The 20,730-nt window shown below is 37.6% G+C and overlaps 1 protein-coding gene across 1 annotated transcript in view; it reads left to right on the forward strand.

The window, feature by feature from the left end:
* The window catches only part of IL1RAPL1 (interleukin 1 receptor accessory protein like 1), a 709,594-nt gene that overhangs the window by 645,559 nt on the left and 43,305 nt on the right, over positions 1 to 20,730 (forward strand). The window contains exon 7 of the mRNA XM_059911765.1: positions 18,795 to 18,927. Coding sequence (XP_059767748.1) covers positions 18,795 to 18,927 — 133 coding nt within the window. The remainder of the gene's footprint in view (positions 1 to 18,794; positions 18,928 to 20,730) is intronic.

Consider the following 20,730-nt stretch of genomic DNA (forward strand, 5'->3'; position numbering starts at 1 on the left):
ACTACATTTATGCTATAGAACAGGGATTGTAAATTGGTGACCAGAGCACCAGAATCGACCTGGGGACCTGCTTTGTTCAGCCTACATGGTGTATTTTCAGAGAATCTGTATGTGCCTTTTTATAGGGGTTAAACTATTAACTGGAGTCACCATGCATCATTGCCTTAAATCATCTTGACTTTTAAGATTTCAGTTTCTCATTTAGAACAGGTGCTATTGGGACTTCCCTGGTGGTCCGGTGGTTAAGACTCCACGCCTCCACTGCCGTGCAGCGCACCCAGAACAAACAAACAAGCAAAAATAGAACAGATGCTATTGACTGTATTACCCCTAAGTAAATTCCTTATAGTTTTCCTCCAGTTAAAGCTAAATCCTTTCTTAAAAGGAGACTCATTCTTAATGTCATATTTTCCTTCTCAAAGAGAGCATTTGTAGTTTTCTGTTTCTGCATTTTGTATATAGGTATTGTGGGAAATTATTAGAGGATTAGCAAGAGATAAATGTGGTTCTTGTCTACATCACTAAGTAGATCAAATTAGTTGGTATAGTGTCACGAATTTTATCCTGCCACACTGCAACCTGGGAGACAAGATGAAAAAAATACTTTCTAGAGGTACTGGTTGGATAACAAAGGTACCCCAAAATACAATGTCTTCAGTAAATTAGATGTGTATTTCTCTCATCAAATAGACAAGTACAGAGAAGTCCAGACTGTTGGATGATTCTGTTTCATTATGTCATTCAGGGACCCAGGTCCCTTACATCTTATTGCTCTACTATTTTGTCTTCATATATATGACAGAAACCAGTTCACTGACACATCTGCTTTCCAGCCTACAGGAAAGGGAAAAAGAAAGTCCAGGGATGAGGCAGCATCATAAAGGAGATGAATGGGAAATTGTAGACATCACTTCTTCACACATCCCATTGGCCTGATCTCTGTCATTTGGCCGTATCTACCTGCAAAGGAAGCTAGGAAGCTAGGAAATACAGTCTGTAGCTGGGTAGCCATGTGCCCAACTAAAAAAAGGATAATAGACACTGGGAGGCATTTACTGGTCTTTACCTCAATAGGTATCAGCCCGGGTTTGGAGATGACAGATTAAGCACAAAAAAGCTGAAGCCATTATCAGGCCAGTCAACTCAGGAGCATGGCAACCTAAATGTAACACTTACACTTGAATAAGCTGTTGTGAACATTTCAATACCCTTCACCACCTCCACTAATACCCCTTCCTTTCCTCCTCCTTTCATTTTTCTTTCCCTCTCATTCCTCCTTTTCATATTCCTATTTTTCATCTCCCTCTGTTACTTTCTTGCTTGCTTCAATTGCTTTTGATACTGAGTTCTAAAGAATTTACTAATCACTGGCCACAGATAAATGCTTTCCCTGTGTATGTTAATGGCTGATTTAAATATACTTGGAGGCTGAAAATGGAATAATTTGCTTTAAAAATGTGAGACTCCAGAAGGATGAGAAAGCACCGCGAGAGTTAAAAGAATCAATGAGGGATTTAGTACAGTGGCTATGTAATTAATGGAGCAAAAATAAAGGAGATGTCTTATCATGATGCAATCACAGAGGGCTTCCCTGGTGGTGCAGTGGTTAAGAATCCGCCTGCCAATGCAGGGGACACGGGTTCAAGCCCTGGTCCGGGAAGATCCCACATGCCGCGGAGCAACTAAGCCCATGCGCCACAACTACTGAGCTTGCGCTCTAGAGCCTGCAAGCCACAACTATTGAGCCCGCGTGCCACACCTACTGAAGCCCATGCACCTAGAGCCCGTGCTCTGCAACAAGAGAAGCCACCACAATAAGAAGCCCGCGCACCGCAGTGAAGAGTAGCCCCCGCTCGCTGCAACTAGAGAAAGCCCAAGTGTAGCAATGAAGACCCAACGCAGCCAAAAATAAATAAATAAATAAATTTATTTTTAAAAAAAGATGGAATCACAGAAATTTGAGATTAGTAAGTCCTCTGCAACAAAAACCTAAAAATGTGTGCATTACCAAAAAAAAGTCTACTTGTGGATGACTCAAAACAGTTTTAGAAATGAATAAAATTATAAGCAGGTCTGATGTCTTTGGCAGAAAGCAAACCACAAGTCTCTTTTTCCATCCTCTTTTTCAACTGATGGGCAAAAATGACCCTACTTCCCTGTACATTTAAAAATGGCTAGGATGATGAATTTTATGTGTATTTTAACTCAATAAAAAATATCCCCCCCAAATCGTCCTACTTCCTCTCCATCATTACCAAAAGTTTCTGAATAGCATTTCTAAGCAAATCCACTCCCTGGCAGTTAAACGTTTTCCACTGAGCAGTTATCAGTTTCCTACTTCTTTTAGCTAATACCCATTTTCTCAACACTCAGGTGTAACATCACACCTCCCAGGGGTGAGGTCATCAGGTGGCACCCGATGTTTAGTGATTCCTGATGAGTCCCCCTCTTCAGCTTGGTGTCCATTAATTGTTCTCGATGCTTTCAGGGAGGAAGAAATTAGCTTCTACCCTTCGAGGTTCTTCTGGCTGGTCTAAGAATTAAATTGACATGAGACGGATTAAAAGGAGAAAATCAAACAAAAGTATAATGACATGTATACACGAGAGAGACCCAAGAAAACTGAGTAACTCGCCAAAATGGACAAAACCCTCGCCTTAAATACCGTCTTCAGCTAAAGAAAAAACAGGACGTTGGGGATAGTGGTTTGGGACTTGAAAGGGGAGGAAGGCAATTCATATGGAGATGAAAAAGCAAAGGTTTTGTAAACAAATGCTTGCTGGGCCAGGCAGAGACAATGGGACACAGAGTGGACTCTGATCTCTAGGTTCTGCCTAAAATCTCCCCCACCACACGTAGCCCATATTCTTGGCAGATAGCTCTGGTGATAGCTCTATTCCAGGAACAGGACCTCTATCTAAATTCTTTTAGGCAGTTAGGGGGATAGTCAGAGTTTCTTGTTGAGTCTTTTGGGCCTTGATTGTTTTCAGCTCGGAATAATCCACATGCCAAAAAGACATTTTGGGATGGCAAGTTTTGCTCCCCTATAATGCCAGAAACTTTTGGATCATGCATCTAGAAGGCAGCCATCAAGAGCTACCATTTGAGTCCTTAAAAGAACCTTTGAACTATCTAAAAACAATGCAGTAATGATATTCCTATTTTGCACACCCTTTCCTTTCAAATGCATGAGATTTCCTCTCCATTCTGGAGGGGCTGTGCCACTGCCTTCCTTCCTCTAAGGTGTAGGAAATATCCCCAATAATTCATTCAGATTCCAGTATGCAGCCCTCAGGTTCCTGGAGGGCATAATTTGGCCTAACTTGATACGTGAACTACAAGTCATCACATATAGAAAAGTTTAAGTCCCATCATAATAGTAACACTAGTAATAGTAATAATTGGTAACAATTTGTGAGCACTCACTCACCATGGGTACTGTGGATGTACATTAACTCATTTAACTCCAGGTTATTTGTGGTTACTTAAATCCCCTTGCAATCTGCTGGCCAGGCAAATAAGTTGTTTTGTTCCTAAAATCTACAGAAATATGCTGTAAGATAGTACAAAATACATTTTCATAAGGAAATCTGACACTACAGCTGAATTATGGTTAGCAAATTTTAAAGTGCATGTCTTGTTTTTTTGTGATTTTTTTCCCTTGAAATTTGAGCAGACGTTGTTACATCCTGCAGGAATAACAACCTCAACTATGAGCTTAATAGAACCTATCCCTTCCATTTCTTTCCTTTCTTTGGGGATCCTTAGATAAATCTCTGATTTTCAAAGAACTCTGTGTGGTTAGTTACTGGCAACTATTACGTGCCATAGGTCCTAATACTTATTTGGGTAAAATGTCTCGAGCAAGTTCCAAGGGAACTTTCTGTGTGTGCGTGTGTGTGTGTGTGAGACAGAGAGACAGACAGAGACACAGAGAGACACACAGAGAGAGACTGAGAGACACAGAGAGAGATTCTTCATTTCGGAATAAAGTCTTCTGGAAGAGGAGCCATTCAGTATAACTAATGACAAAAGAGAAATATGTTTTGTAAACCACTTTGCTTTTATCTTAAATGGAGAGTCTTTGGCAAAACATTTATCTTTACCGTGACCGTAGGGTAATTTTAATACCCATGATTAATGGTGCAAATGAAATTAAAACCCCCTACTATTCAACATCTTGTTTAAGAACAAAATGCTCACTATTTCCTAATTCCAACTAGTAAGATCTCTGGATGCTGATGCTTTTTAATTAGGGAAGAAATTTCCTTTTAATTGAAAAAAAACTTTTTTTTTTCCAATAAGTTAGATAGTGTCCTCTAGTGGAGAGAGAATCTCTGCTCTCAGCAGATTTAGAAATGGCCAAATGATACCTAATTAGAAGAAGGTTACACTAAATAGCAAGTGTCCCTACTGCTGATTGGAATCCGCTGGTTGAAGAGAAAATGCATTATTTTTCCTCTAAGTCCCCCTCACATTGTGGCCTACTTGAAAGCCTGCCGTATGACAAGCATTGTTCTCATTTTAGATAACAAATGACTTTTTATGATCAATTTTAGGGTGCTTCCTTCGGAACTTGGTAAGATTAAGCTGACAGTGCACCTTTCGGCCAAAAAGGCAGCCGAAGCATTTAGTGCAATTTACTGAAGCTTTTACAGATATCAGCTTGAGACAGCAAGAATACCATTATCTTCAGGACTCCAGCCCTGGCTGACTGATATATTTGATGTGTGTGGCTCCCTAGGCCATAGCTTAAATTTTTCTGTTATTATTTGAAGGAAAACAAAGAAACAAAATTGAGGGGGAAATTAATGTGACTCTTTTCTATAACCTGTGGAATTCTAATGCTAATTTCCTGTATTTCTGGTTATGTATAGTAAATAGTATTAAGGTTATCACTTGGGTATCAGAGGTCAGACTAGAGGAGTTTTTTTTCAATACATAAATGGAAGAGGATAAGGGAGAGCTTTGGTGCTTGACTCTCTAAATCACATGCTAGGCTTGCCTTATCAGAAATTGCATGTTACAGCAAATTAGAGAGCAAAAGATAGAAAAGATGGATAGTTTCTCTTGATAACAAGTTAAATAGTTTGGACTTAAATAGAGTAAAGATAAAATTATATTGCTGATTCTTCTATTTGATAAAAAGAAAGAGGAATAAGGAGAGTGTTCTTAAATCCTTCAGTTGTCGAACGCATGTGTACATATGAATATCATGTGTGTGGCTTATTTGAATGGTAATAATAAGCAGTAAGGCTAGCATTGTATTTCTGTTAACAGATAATGTTCAGAAAAATGTACCATCACGACTTTCATACAGATATTAAAATGAACACATGTTAAAGAATTTTTGCTCATATGATATGAAGGGAACAGGCAGATGTTATGACCAATTCAAAGGTAAAGTCAAAATAGTATATTAAACAGAAGAAAGGAATGCTGAGATAAATTCCAAGTAGAGACAAAATTGCTTTTTCCCTGGGGTAGGGAGCAAGCAAGGCTAGGGGAGCAGATAGGGAATTAAGTCGAATGGCTACCAGACATGAGAGAATTTACATATCAGTTACCTACAAAGAGTTACAAAGAGTTGAAAAATAGCTCAAAGACAGGGAAAGGGCTAAAATCTGATAACTCAGAATGGTGTGCAATAGAAAAATGAGTAGTTTTCCACAGAAACACAAATGTTTTTCCTCCATTCCTTTGGAAACCTAGTATATTTCTATAGCTTGGATTGGCTCCTCAGTGACCCAGTTGTACAATCTACTTCCTGTCTACGCCAGCTACCTCTCTAACCACCACTGTCATTATTAGGAACCCTCTTTCCTAGACTCCCTGTCCTTGCTTCCTGCTTAAAAGCCCTGATGGAATGTTTTTCAATCTTGTTGCTTTTCTCAGCCCCAACTCCAATTTAAACAGAGTTCAATGTAAAAAGAAATTGTTCCAGACAGTTAACTGTAACCACTTGCATGAAAATCACCTGGGAGTGCTTGTTAAAAATGAAAATCCCTGGAACCCTATACACTTGCTGAGTCAACATCTGGTTTTGGGAGAGTGGGAGTAAGTTATTTTGACAATAAGTTCAAGACTCACTGGCTTCAGTAAAGAAAAAAATATAACATCTGAAGCCATATTCATCTAAACTAAATGATATTGTAGAACATATGAGTGTATAAAATAAACTCTGGCCTGAAAGTTAGTGGAAATTTGCTAGAAGAAACAAGGTTAATGGTAGCATGAGGAGTTGCAATACTAATAACCTTTCCTCTAGTTGCTATCAAAATCTGGCTATGGGGACTTCCCTGGCGGTCCAGTGGTTAGGACTCCACGCTTCCACTGCAGGGGACACAGGTTCCATCCCTGGTCGGGGAACTAAGATCCTGTATGCCGCATGGTGCAGTCAAAAAAAAAAAAATCTGACTATGATTATTTTAAAGTTGAATATCTGGAATAATTAATCTATTAATGATTTTTCTAGGCACTATGCTAAGTGTCCTTTTATTGTTTTTCCTTTTTAATTGAAAGCATACTCAGATACACATTAGATAACAAACACAATAAAGAAAAATTTGTGATCATTCACTATTGTCTTAATTTTCCTTGTATTATTTTCTGTTCTACTGAAGCTTTTCTAATTATATATTTAAATCTGTCAGTCGTGAACTTTCTTGTTATTTCTAGGCTCTAATTCTAAGAAAAGATTTTTTTCCTCTACAGATTTATAAAATATTTTCTCCTAGATAGTATATACATTTTATAATAATATTTAACTCTTTAATAAATCTTGATTTTTTTTGTTGTATTATGTGAAATTAATTTTTGTTTCCAGGTCATAATTCAGTTCTGATAACACATTGCCTGGAGTTAAGTCTGGTACAGTTTCTGAGCATTTATATCAACTTCTTGTTTAAAATATTTTTACTTTTAAACACTTGGAAACAACTCAGTTTTTCTTTAAAAGCGTAAGCCTTCAATAGTTTATTCATTTCCTATAAATTCTCAACTAAAATTATAAATACATCACAGGGCCTATAACACAACAGTGGGGAAATAAGCATTTTAGGTATGATGTTGATAATTGCATTCTGTGGTCTAATAAAAACTCTTTTATCTTGATAGTGTTTTTATAATTTTGAACAACACTGGTTATTAATAAAATAATTATATGTAATAATAAATTTTTGGTTTAATATTAATAGTAAGAACCACAAAAATACTACTTCACATTCACTAGAATGGCTATAATCAAAAAGACAGGTAACAAGTGTTAGCAAGCATGTGGAGAAATTAAAACTCTCATACATTCCTGGTGAGAATGTAAAATAGTACAGCCACTTTGGAACACAGTTTGGCAATTCCTCAAAGATTTAAACATAGAATTATAACGCAGCAGTTCCATTCCTAGATATATAACCAAGAGAAATGAAAGTGTATGTCCACACAAAAATTTGTACAAGAGTGTTCAAAGCAGCTTTATTCATGTTAGTCAAAGAGTGGAAACAACCCAAATGTCCATCAATTGATGAATGAATACACAAAATGTGGTATATCCATACAATGAAATATTATTTAGCCATAAAGAGGAATGAAGTATTGATATACACTGTGACATGGATGAACCTTGAAAACATTAAGCTAATCAAAAGAAGGCAGAAACAAAAAGCCACATACTGTGTGATTTCATTTATATGAGATATCCAGAATAGGCAAGTCCATAGAGACAGAACGTAGAAGTAGGTGAGTGGTTGCCAAGGCCCAGGGGTTTGGGGGGAACTGACTAGTGACTGCTAATTGGTTCAGGATTTCTTTCTGGGGTGATGAAAGTCTCGTATAGATGATTGTGCTGCTGGTTGCACAGTTCTGTGAATATATTGAAAACCATTGAATTGTACATTTTAAGTGGGTGAATTGAGGATATGTGAAATATACCTCAAAAGAGGTATTAAAAATATGCATGCAATATCTTTGAAAAACAATTTTATAGAAAGTGGTGTGCTGGTAAATGTTTAACAATTGGCTCTCCCAGTGTCATTCTGAGAATTACACCACCATATAGGTGGTTGATATTTTCATTTATATTGGCAAATAAGAGTGAAACATTGGAGATGTATGTCAGAACTTCATTTGTTCATCAGTGATGTAAGCAAATCCTTTGCTGAATTAGATGATAATTTTTGGATGCCAGAGGAATTTTTTTACGTTTGCAGTATTACCAATGTAACAGCTATAGACATGACACTTTGAAGTTTAATCTGCATTATTAACATTTTCTCCATATTGTCTTAAGTACAGACAATCAGCAAAACAGTAAATCATAGCCTGATTTGTAGCATTTGGCAATTCGTGGGGTAAATACTCTCACCATGGCTGATTGCTGGCTACCAACATAATCTCACTTAATGTGCATTTGGGAAGAGATGTGCAGTAATACACTATTATATGGTATTTCTGCCATACCAATACCATAGAAGAAGAATATGGAAAAATAAATAGGAGGGTTAGAGTTTTGGGTATCTTTTACATTAGTTTTTAATATAGTATATTAAATTATAAGTGTCTGTAATTTAATTTTTAATAATGACTATGTTTAACAACCTGCTTACAGAATTTCTGAAAAATGTAATAGCTGATTCTTAACAGGCTGGTGTGAACCAGCTCTGACCCACAAGAGAATTAACACCTGAATGAGGAGGCTCTGTATGTTGAAGACTAGTTTACAAGATAGACTTGGCCTGTTGAGATAGGCTGGAGACATGTAACCTTTAATTAATGAAGCTTTGAAAAAAGGAATCAAGGAAAAATGCAAGTACAAGAGATATTAAGCAGGTTATTAATTAATTTGAAATTATTTATTGAGTTGATAATATATTCAACACACTGTAATGGGTCCTAGTAATATACAAAGGTAATTACAGATGTAATTTCTGCCTTTGGGGAGTGAATATCCTAGTTGCTGGACTAGACATGCAAACAAACCAATTATTGTGAGGAATATATTATGATAAAGTACAGATATGTTCCAAGGGCTAGAGAGGAGAAAAGACAGAGTGACTGACTATTCCTAGAAAAGCCAAGTCAGTCTTTTGAAGAGGTGCTATTTGAGTTGGGACTTAATGGATGAGGAGTAGTTTACTAGGTGGAAATGAGGAGAATTTAAAGCAAAGAATGTAACATTAAAAAGCATGAGAATGTGAAATAGATCTTGGATGGACTACTCATAAAACTCAGATGCTAAAATCCTGTTATGTAACTGGCATGTCCTGCTTCATCAGCCCGAGGTACAAACACAGTCATATTATTTTTATTTTCCTAATTCCTGTTTCCTAATTGCCTAATTAACTTTCTAACCAAAATTTGCTAATTATATTTTCCTAATTTTCCTAGTTGTGCTTATGAATCTCTATCTATCCTTATTGAGTGGAAGTGCATCATCTCTCCCTAGGCCCCACCCTGCCCCATGATTTTCTGTCCACTCCTGGTTTTTATTCAGCCTGAGGGGAAGGGATGATAGTTGTTTATTTCTGCTTTCAAACACAGGTAATACACACTTGGGGTCCAAGGTCACAGCTCCTAACAGAATACTCATGTGATTAGCCACCATTTCCCAAATGAAAAGTACTAGATGAACTCAGCTTTCCTCCCCAACACTTAGGCAGTCAGGGAGTCTCAGGTGAGCCTGACATCCGTCACCTGGCCTTCTCTCAGGAATGATTCTGCTGGGCTCCTAGGAACAGAGCTATGCATAAGAACGGGAGTGGTACCTTTTGTTCAGCCACAGGAATAGGTATCATCAAGAGAAACAATTCAAAAATCTCTTCACAGAACAGATCTCTACTCAAGTTGACTTTCTATCCTGATTGTTTTGAGAAGCAGCTGGCAACTCAATCTGTCTGTCTCTCTCCCCTACACACATACAGTGATGCAGGTAAATTATAAAAATAAAAAATGTATATTTGTACCTTATCAGGCTTCCTTGTAATCTCTGCTTTGAGAGGCTTCCTATTATCACAGTGATCTGTAGTCACTGCTATCAGCTGTGCTTTGTCCTTTTAAGAAATTATGTGGAAATAATCCTATTTTTGCAGTGACTGCTCCTTATATGGTCCCAAAGTATTGTAGAATTCTCAATCCTTCTTGATTCTCTCTGATCCAGTCCCAGTTTTGCAAATACAATAAGAGTGATTTCTTTAGACTGCAGGTGTGCTTATGTCAGTCTCCTACTTGAAACCTTTCCCCACCTTAGCATTGCCCTTAAAAGGAAGTTCCAAATCTTCAACATGGCCTACATGGAAGATTAAGGCTGCCACTGCTCTGGCATCATCACTGCTCTATTCTCCCCCAAATCTTCCTCCCTCCTCTACCTGCCACATACAGTTTAGCTTCAGCCACTGTGAAGTTACTTACTTCCTCCAAAGTTCTGTGGCATTCTCTCACTCATGCTCTTTCCTCTCTACCTGGAGTGCTTTTCTATGTTTCCCTCCACCTTCTTTTATTCCTTCCATGAATTCCACTCTCTGACCCACAGCCGGCCCAACCCAAGTCTACACAGAGTTCCCCTAGGTGCCCCCATAGCACTGCAGATACCCCTAGTACTGGAGGTCAAGGCAAGGTAGGTAGTCAAAAGCCAGGTGTGGCAGCACAAGGCTAGGAGGTGAGAGAAATGAGGAATTAGGTAATGGAAAATCACTTGATCTGGGAAGGTAGGAGGGTGATAGGAGAGAAAAATTCAGGTCCCAATGAGGGATTCAGTTGACTTCTCTGCTAAGGAACATCAAGCTGAGTTGCTAATGACATGATCATTATTTATAATCTCCCAAATTTAGTAAAACTGTAATGGAAAATTAGATAATTTCTGGAGATTTCTACTTATGAGTTCCAGTCATTAACTCCTACCTAAAAGCTAAACCGTGATCCCTTAAAACACAGATTGTGTGAATTATTGATACGTAAATTTTTAAACTCTGTAATATATGTTGATTCTGTTGGCATGTGATATTAATCATCACACTATGTAGTATTTTGAGATTTACTGTTGAATTTAGGACTACCTTGACACTATAACAGGTAGTCGAGTTACATAAAAACTAGTGCTCTTATAAAAATGTAAAAGCAAAGAATATTGGATTTAAAATTGTTTTGTAACATTGGATTGACACTTCCCATAGAAATCTGTGGTTTCCAATCAGTAAGATTGGCATTCAGTTATCCATTGTGTAAGGTAAATATTCTCCAAGGGAGGAGGATTCCATATTAAAATATTTACAGAATACTTACGTATAAAATTAATAGTGGGAGAGGAACCAAGATGGCAGAGTAGAAGGACGTGCTCTCACTCCCTCTTGTGAGAACGCCAGAATCACAACTAGCTGCTGGAGAGTCATTGACAGGAAGACACTGGAACTCACCAAAAAAAATACCCCACATCCAAAGACAAAGGAGAAGCCACAATGAGATGGTAGGAGGGGTGCAATCACAGTAAAATCAAACCCCATAACTGCTGGGTGGGTGACTCACAGACTGGAGAACACTTATACCACAGAAGTCCACCCACTGGAGTAAAGGTTCTGAGCCCCACGTCAGGCTTCCCAACCTGGGGGTCCGGCAACGGGAGGAGGACTTCCTGGAGAATCAGACTTCGAAGCCTAGTGGGATTTGATTGCAGGACTTCGACAGGACTGAGGGAAACAGAGACCCCACTCTTGGAGGGCACACACAAAGTAGTGTGTGCATCGGGACCCAGGGGAAGGAGCAGTGACCCCAGGGGAGACTGAGCCAGACCGACCTGCTAGTGTTGGAGGGTCTCCTGCAGAGGCGGGGGGTGGCTGTGTCTCACCATGGGGACAAGGACACTGGCAGCAGAAGTTCTGGGAAGTACTCCTTGGCATGAGCCCTCCCAGAGTCTGTCATTAGCCTCACCAAAGAGCACAGATAGGCTCCAGTGTTGGGTTGCCTCAGGCCAAACAAGAAACAGGGAGGGAACCCAGCCCCACTCATCAACAGTCAAGCGGATTAAGGTTTTACTGAGCTCTGCCCACCAGAGCAACAGTCAGCTCTACCCACCACCAGTCCCTCCCATCAGGAAACTTACACAAGCCTCTTAGATAGCCTCATCCACCAGAGGGCACAGAGCAGAAGCAAGAAGAACTACAATCCTGCAGCCTGTGGAACAAAAACCACATTCACAGAAAGATAGACAAGATGAAAAGGCAGAGGGCTATGTACCAGATGAAGGAACAAGATAAAACCCCAGAAAAACATCTAAATGAAGTGGAGATAGGCAACCTTCCATAAAGAGAATTCAGAATAATGATAGTGAAGATGATCCAGGACCTCAGAAAAATAATTGAGGCAAAGATCAAGGAGATGCAAGAAATGTTTAACAAAGACCTAGAAGAATTAAAGAACAAACAGAGATGAACAATACGATAACTGAAATGAAAACTACACTAGAAGGAATCAATAGCAGAATAACTGAGGCAGAAGAACGGATAAGTGACCTGGAAGACAGAATGGTGGAATTCACTGCTGCGGAACAGACTAAAGAAAAAAGAATGAAAAGAAATGAAGACAGCCTAAGAGACCTCTGGGACAACATGAAATGCAACAACATTTGCATTATAGGGGTCCCAGAAGGAGAAGAGAGAGAGAAAGGACCGGAGAAAATATTTGAAGAGATTATAGTCAAAAACTTCCCTAACATGGGAAAGGAAATAGCCACCCAAGTCCAGGAAACGCAGCAAGTCCCATACAGGATAAACCCAAGGAGAAACATGCTGAGACACATAACAATCAAATTGGCAAAAATTAAAGACAAAGAAAAATTATTGAAAGCAGCAAGGGAAAAGTGACAAATAACATACAAGGGAACCCCCATAAGGTTAACAGCTGATTTCCCAGCAGAAACTCTACAAGCCAGGAGGGAGTGGCATGATATACTTAAAGTGATGAAAGGGAAGAACCTACAACCAAGATTACTCTACCAGGCAAGGATCTCATTCAGATTCGATGGAGAAATCAAAAGCTTTACAGACAAGCAAAAGCTAAGAGAATTCAGCACCACCAAACCAGCTCTACAACAAATGCTAAAGGAACTTCTCTAAGTGGGAAACACAAGAGAAGAAAAGGACCTACAAAAACAAACCCAAAACAATTAAGAAAATGGTCATAGGAACATACATATCGATAATTACCTTAAACGTGAATGGATTAAATGCTCCAACCAAAAGACACAAGCTTGCTGAATGGATACAAAAACAAGACCCATATATATGCTGTCTACAAGAAACCCACCTCAGACCTAGGGACACATACAGTCTGAAAGTGAGGGGATAGAAAAAGATATTCCATGCAAATGGAAATCAAAAGAAAGCTGGAGTAGCAATACTCATATCAGAAAAAATAGACTTTAAAATAAAGAATGTTACAAGAGACAAGGAAGGACACTACATAATGATCAAGGGATCAATCCAAGAAGAAAATATAACAATTATAAATATATATGCACCCAACATAGGAGCACCTCAATACATAAGGCAACTGCTAACAGCTATAAAAGAGGAAATCGACAGGAACACAATAATAGTGGGGGACTTTAACACCTCACTTACACCAGTGGACAGATCATCCAAAATGAAAATAAATAAGGAAACAGAAGCCTTAAATGACACAACAGACGTGATACATTTAATTGATATTTATAGGACATTCCATACAATAACAGCAGATTACACTTTCTTCTCAAGTGTGCACAGAATATTCTCTAGGATAGATCACATCTTGAGTCACAAATCAAGCCACAGTAAACTTAAGAAAATTGAAATCATATCAAGCATCTTTTCTGACCACAACGCTATGAGATTAGAAATGAATTACAGAGAAAAAAACGTAAAAAACACAAACACATAGAGGGTAAACAATACGTTACGAAATAACCAAGAGATCACTGAAGAAATCAAAGAGGAAATCAAAAAATACCTAGAGACAAATGACAATGAAAACACGATGATCCAAAACCTATGGGATGCAGCAAAAGCAGTTCTAAGAGGGAAGTTTATAGCTATACCAGCCTACCTCAAGAAACAAGCAAAATTTCAAATAAATAATCTAACGTTACACTTAAAGGAACTAGAGAAAGAAGAACACACAAAACCCAAAGTTAGCAGAAGGAAAGAAATCATAAAGATCAGAGCAGAAATAAATGAAACAGAAACACAGAAAACAATAGCAAGATCAATAAAACTAAAAGCTGGTTCTTTGAGAAGATAAACAAAATTGATAAACCATTAGCCCAACTCATCAAGAAAAAGAGGGAGAGGACTCAAATCAATAAAATTAGAAATGAAAAAGGAGAAGTTACAACAGACACTGCAGAAATACAAAGCATCCTAAGGGACTACTGCAAGCAACTCTATGCCAATAAAATGGACAAACTGGAAGAAATGGACAAATTCTTAGAAAGGTATAACCTTCCAAGACTGAACCAGGAAGAAATAGAAAATATGAAGAGACCAATCACAAGTAATGAAATTGAAACAATGATTAAAAATCTTCCAACAAACAAAAGTCCAGGACCAGATGGCTTCACAGGTGAATTCTGTCAAACATTTAGAGAAGAGCTAACACCCATCCTTCTCAAACTCTTCCAAATAATTGCAGAGGAAGGAACACTCCCAAACTCATTCTATAAGGCCACCATCACCCTGATACCAAAACCAGACAAAGATACTACAAAAAAAGAAAATTACAGACCAATATCACTGATGAATATAGATGCAAAAATCCTCAACAAAATACTAGCAAACAGAATCCAACAACACATTAAAAGGATCATACACCATGATCAAGTGGGATTTATCCCAGGGATGCAAGGATTCTTCAATATACGCAAATCAATCAATGTGATACATCATATTAACAAATTGAAGAGGAAAAACCATATGATCATCTCAATAGATGCAGAAAAAGCTTTTGACAAAATTCAACACCCATTTATGATAAAAACTCTCCAGAAAGTGGGCATAGAGGGAACCTACCTCAACATAATAAAGGCCATATATGACAAACCCACAGCAAACATCATTCTCAATGGTGAAAACCTGAAAGCATTTCCTCTAAGATCAGGAACAAGACAAGGATGTCCACTCTCACCACTATTATTTAACAGAGTTTTGGAAGTCCTAGCCACGGCAGTCAGAGAAGAAAAAGAAATAAAAGGAATAGAAATTGGAAAAGAAGAAGTAAAACTGTCACTGTTTGCAGATGACATGATACTATACATAGAGAATCCTAAAGATGCCACCAGAAAACTACTAGAGCTAATCAATGAATTTGGTAAAGTTGCAGGATACAAAATTAATGCACAGAAATCTCTTGCATTCCTATACACTAACGATGAAAAATCTGAAAGAGAAATTAAGGAAACACTCCCATTTACCATTGAAACAAAAAGAATAAAATACCTAGGAATAAACCTACCTAGGGAGACAAAAGACCTGTATGCAGAAAACTATAAGACACTGATGAAAGAAATTAAACATGATACCAACAGATGGAGAGATATACCATGTTCTTGTATTGGAAGAATCAATATTGTGATAATGACTATACTACCCAAAGCAATCTACAGATTCAGTGCAATCCTTATCAAATTACCAATGGCATTTTTTACAGAACTAGAACAAAAAATGTTAAAATTTGTATGGAGACACAAAAGACCCCAAATAGCCAAAGCAGTCTTGAGGGAAAAAAACAGAGCTGGAGGAATCAGACTCCCTGACTTCAGATTATACTACAAAGCTACAGTAATCAAGACAATATGGTACTGGCACAAAAACAGAAACATAGATCAATGGAACAAGATAGAAAGCCCAGAGATAAACCCATGCACCTATGGTCAACTAATCTATGACAAAGGAGGCAAGGATATACAATGGAGAAAAGACCGTCTCTTCAATAAGTGGTGCTGGGAAAACTGGACAGCTACATGTAAAAGAATGAAATTAGAACACTCCCTAACACCATACACAAAAATAAACTCAAAATGGATTCGAGACCTAAATGTAAGACTGGACACTGTAAAACTCTTAGAGGAAAACATAGGAAGAACACTCTTTGACATAAATCACAGCAAGATCTTTTTTGGTCCACCTCCTAGAGTAATGGAAATAAAAACAAAAATAAACAAATGGGACCTAATGAAACTTCAAAGCTTTTGCACAGTAAAGGAAACTATAAACAAGACGAAAAGAGAACCCTCAGAATGGGAGAAAATATTTGCAAACGAATCAATGGACAAAGGATTAATCTCCAAAATATTTAAACAGCTCATGCAGCTCAGTATTAAAGAAACAAACAACCCAATCCAAAAATGGGCAGAAGACCTAAATAGACATTTCTCCAAAGAAGACATACAGATGGCCAAGAAGCACATGAAAAGCTGCTCAACATCACTAATTATTAGAGAAATGCAAATCAAAACTACAATGAGGTATCACCTCACACCAGTTAGAATGGGCATCATCAGAAAATCTACAAACAACAAATGCTGGAGAGGGTGTGGAGAAAAGGGAACCGTCTTGCACTGTTGGTGGGAATGTAAATTGACACAGCCACTATGGAGAACACTATGGAGGTCCCTTAAAAAACTAAAAATGGAATTACCATATGATTCTGCAATCCCACTACTGGGCATATACCCAGAGAAAACCATAATTCAAAAAGACATATGCACCCCAATGTTCATTGCAGCACTATTTACAATAGCCAGGTCATGGAAGCAACCTAGATGCCCATCGACAGACGAATGGATAAAGAAGTTGTGGTACATATATACAATGGAATATTACTCAGCCATCAAAAGGAACGAAATTGAGTCATTTGTTGAGACGTGGATGGATCTAGAGACTGTCATACAGAGTGAAGTAAGTCAGAAAGAGAAAAACAAATATCATATATTAACGCATGCATGTGGAACCTAGAAAAATGGTACAGATGAACCGGTTTGCAGGGCAGAAGTTGAGACACAGGTGTAGAGAACAAACGTATGGACACCAAGAGGGGAAAGCTGCGGGGGTGTGGGGATGGTGGTGTGCTGAATTGGACGATTGGGATTGACATGTATACACTGATGTGTATAAAATTGATAACTAATAAAAACCTGTATAAAAAAAAGATGAAAGAAGGATAAATTCAAAAAAAATTAATAGTAAAGGAACCTATTTAAAGCTGCATTTTGCCTCTTAAAAGTTTCTAGACATTTTCTGGAGTTGACTTATCTGGTCACTAATAACGGTTATTGTATATAGAATCAAAGTCCATAAGGAATCACTTACTTGGAGAACATTCAGACATAAACAAGTATAACATAAAAGGAAAGGCTATATCATGCATCTTAGAAATACTAGAACAGCAAGAACTTAGTTATGAACTATTCTTACACAGTGGACATAATTAAAATAATAATATGAATTTTATCCAATAAAAATATTCTTGTTGTGGAACTTGGAGAATAAAGTTTGCATATAGGTTGACCCATACCAGGACTTAGAAAGAATGCATCTGTAACTGCATTGTGCTTTGCTCTGGGTTCATATTGTAGAATCACTTGTAAGCCCAGGTTCACGAGGTGTGCACTATTAACTCATAGCTTAGCTGTGAGGCTTCCAATCTTTAGGACCCTCCTTCTCTTCACCTTAAAGTCAGAGTTGTCAGAGTCCTCCAGAATATTCTCAGGAATTTATGAAATGAAGAAAGTTTCCTTACTTCAGATGCCTATAAAGGTATCCCTGGAGCCTAGCTCCCAACCCTTCATGTAGTCCTCATCCTTGTGAGTTCCCCTGCTCCAGTCCAAGCTGGACTAGGTCCCTACAGGTCTCTATCCCACCCCGCATTTTCTAGCTCTACTTGGAGGCAACAAGATCTTAAAACTATAATGGTACTGGTATAGTTCAGTTCTCTCATGCCGCCTGAGGCTTGGGGAAACCAGGTGTTTGCAAAATCACATTACCTGTCCAGAAATACGCCTTATTTTCTGCAGGCATTAAATTCGTTTCCACTTTTCAGTCAGGGACCTCCACTTACCTTATTAAGTAATCAACCAACCTGTATTCACCATTATAGCGGTCTCTCTTGAGTAGCATATTGGGAGAAACTCATCTCCACAGTCGTATTATTGATTTTACATCTTATAAACATCCCAAATATTTATGCTCAGGAGTTGTTCATTTGTATTTTAACGCGCTTTTTTACCTGAGCGTGTGTTGGTTTCCTTAATTAAAATACTATTCCTCATATAGTACAAATATTGTAATAACATTTTTAGGGGATCCTGCATTTTACAGTTTCATTTCTTTCCCATGAAAAGATTTTTGTTCTCTTTCTGTTTCCCACATTCAGGACTGAGAAACATCTTCTACCTGCTTTATAGAATCTTATATTATCAACATTATGTACTGTCTGATATCATGCTTTGAGAAGGGCACGTCACCTCCATGGTACCATTCCCAATCATTCATAACCTCAATTTAATCATGTGGAAAAATCAGGCAAACTTAAGTGGAAGAACCTTCTATGAAATAACTGACCAGTGTTCTTCAAAATCTTATAAGTAATTCACTTTCCACTAAATAAGCTGTCAAAAGCCCACATGAATTTGACGAAGATAGAAAACATCTGAAAAATGTGATTTTAGAAAGATGTTTCATTAAATCAATGAAGTGATTAAATGTTACCTGCCACTTTGCCTAAAATAAGAGTGTACAAACAGTTTTATAACACATTTTCATCACTTCTCTCAACAGGCGATTCAGCTAATCTAACCTGCAGAGCTTTCTTTGGGTACAGTGGAGATGTCAGTCCTTTAATTTACTGGATGAAAGGAGAGAAGTTTATTGAAGATCTGGATGAAAATCGAGTTTGGGAAAGTGACATTAGGTAAAGTAATTTTTGTCTTTTAACTTGTACAATCAAGATTAACATTTGTTCTCTTAGTGAATAGAAAGTGAACTAAAAGAAAAGAAGGGGTTTGGGGGAGTGTTTTACTATTATAATAAAAATATTGCAACATTTAGTGACGAAGAGGCAAAATACTCTTGAGAGAGTGACTATGAAATTGTCAAACAGGAGTGCCATTTGCAAAGAATTTAAGAGAATTAAAAAGGAGTTTTTCACTAAGGAATAAACTGAGTGTGAGACAGACCAAAACATCAAACATGGAAAATGTCTGAGATCAGGTGATACAGCCACTATGGAGAACAGTTATGGAGGTTCCTTAAAAAACTAAAAATAGAACTACCATATGACCCAGCAATCCCACTACTGGGCATATACCCTGAGAAAACCATAATTCAAAAAGAGTCATGTACCACAATGTTCATTGCAGCTCTATTTACAATAGCCAGGACATGGAAGCAACCTAAGTGTCCATCGACAGATGAATGGATAAAGAAGATGTGGCACATATATACAATGGAATATTACTCAGCCATACAAAGAAACGAAATTGAATTATTTGTAGTGAGGTGGATGGACCTAGAGTCTGTCATACAGAGTGAAGTAAGTCAGAAAGAGAAAAACAAATACTGTATGCTAACACATATATATGGAATCAAAAATAAAAAACAAGAAAAGGTTCTGAAGAACCTAGGGGCAGGACAGGAATAAAGATGCAGACATAGAGAATGGACTTGAGGACACGGGGAGTGGGGAGGGTAAGCTGGGACGAAGTGAGAGAGTGGCATGGACATACATACACTACCAAATGTAAAACCGATAGCTAGTGGGAAGCAGCCGCATAGCAGAGGGAGATCAGCTCTGTGCTTTGTGACCACCTAGAGGGGTGGGATAGGGAGGGTGGGAGGGAGGCTCAAGAGGGAGGGGATATGGGGATATATGTATATGTATAGCTGATTCACTTTGTTATAAAGCAGAAACTAACACACCATTGTAAAGCAATTATACTCCAGTAAAGATGTTAAAAAAAAAAAAACATGGAAAATGTGATATTACGCCTTTGGTTTATAAGAGCTCTTTTTCTTAATTGTTGAGAGAAGATATTAACAGGTTTCTAGGATTCAGCCAAGAGCAATCTTTGTAACTTCCTTTTATATGTTTTTACATATTTTAGGCATCATGTTGACTATAAAGCACTTGATAGGAATCATAAAGGATACAAAAAATGTTTTTATCACCTTTTTTAGTCTGACTTTAAGGTCTAAACATTAATATAGTGGGAATAATAGTGAATAATCATTAAAATACAATCGATTTTGAGGGCATCATGCTTAAGCCTCTTACTTCTTTTTAAAAAAAATAATTAATGTATTTGTTCATTTACTTTTAAATATTGAGGTATTCAATTATGACCCAAAGTATGCTTATACACAGATACTCATTTTTAATCATAATGTAAATAGGCAAATATATTAATAAATAGGCTATAAGTGAATCAAAATACTGATCATTTGTAAACATTCTCCCGTCTAAAGATCGCCTCTTCTGGGTATATATGAGCATTTTAACCAAATTCTTCTTCTTAAATGTGAGAACTTTTAAAACTTGATCAAAGGTATAAGAGAAAAAGGTTTTCGATAGAAAATAAAAACCTACAGAACTGTCGTATAAGATTATTTCTACTGGAATTTTCTTCCTGGCAACAAATACACAAGAGTATTGCACTGCAGTTGGGTTCTGAAATGCCCAGATGAGCAATTCTCCAGTGTGTACTAAAATGTTCCT

Source organism: Balaenoptera ricei, chromosome X (genome assembly GCF_028023285.1).
Source record: "Balaenoptera ricei isolate mBalRic1 chromosome X, mBalRic1.hap2, whole genome shotgun sequence".
Lineage (NCBI taxonomy): Eukaryota > Metazoa > Chordata > Mammalia > Artiodactyla > Balaenopteridae > Balaenoptera > Balaenoptera ricei.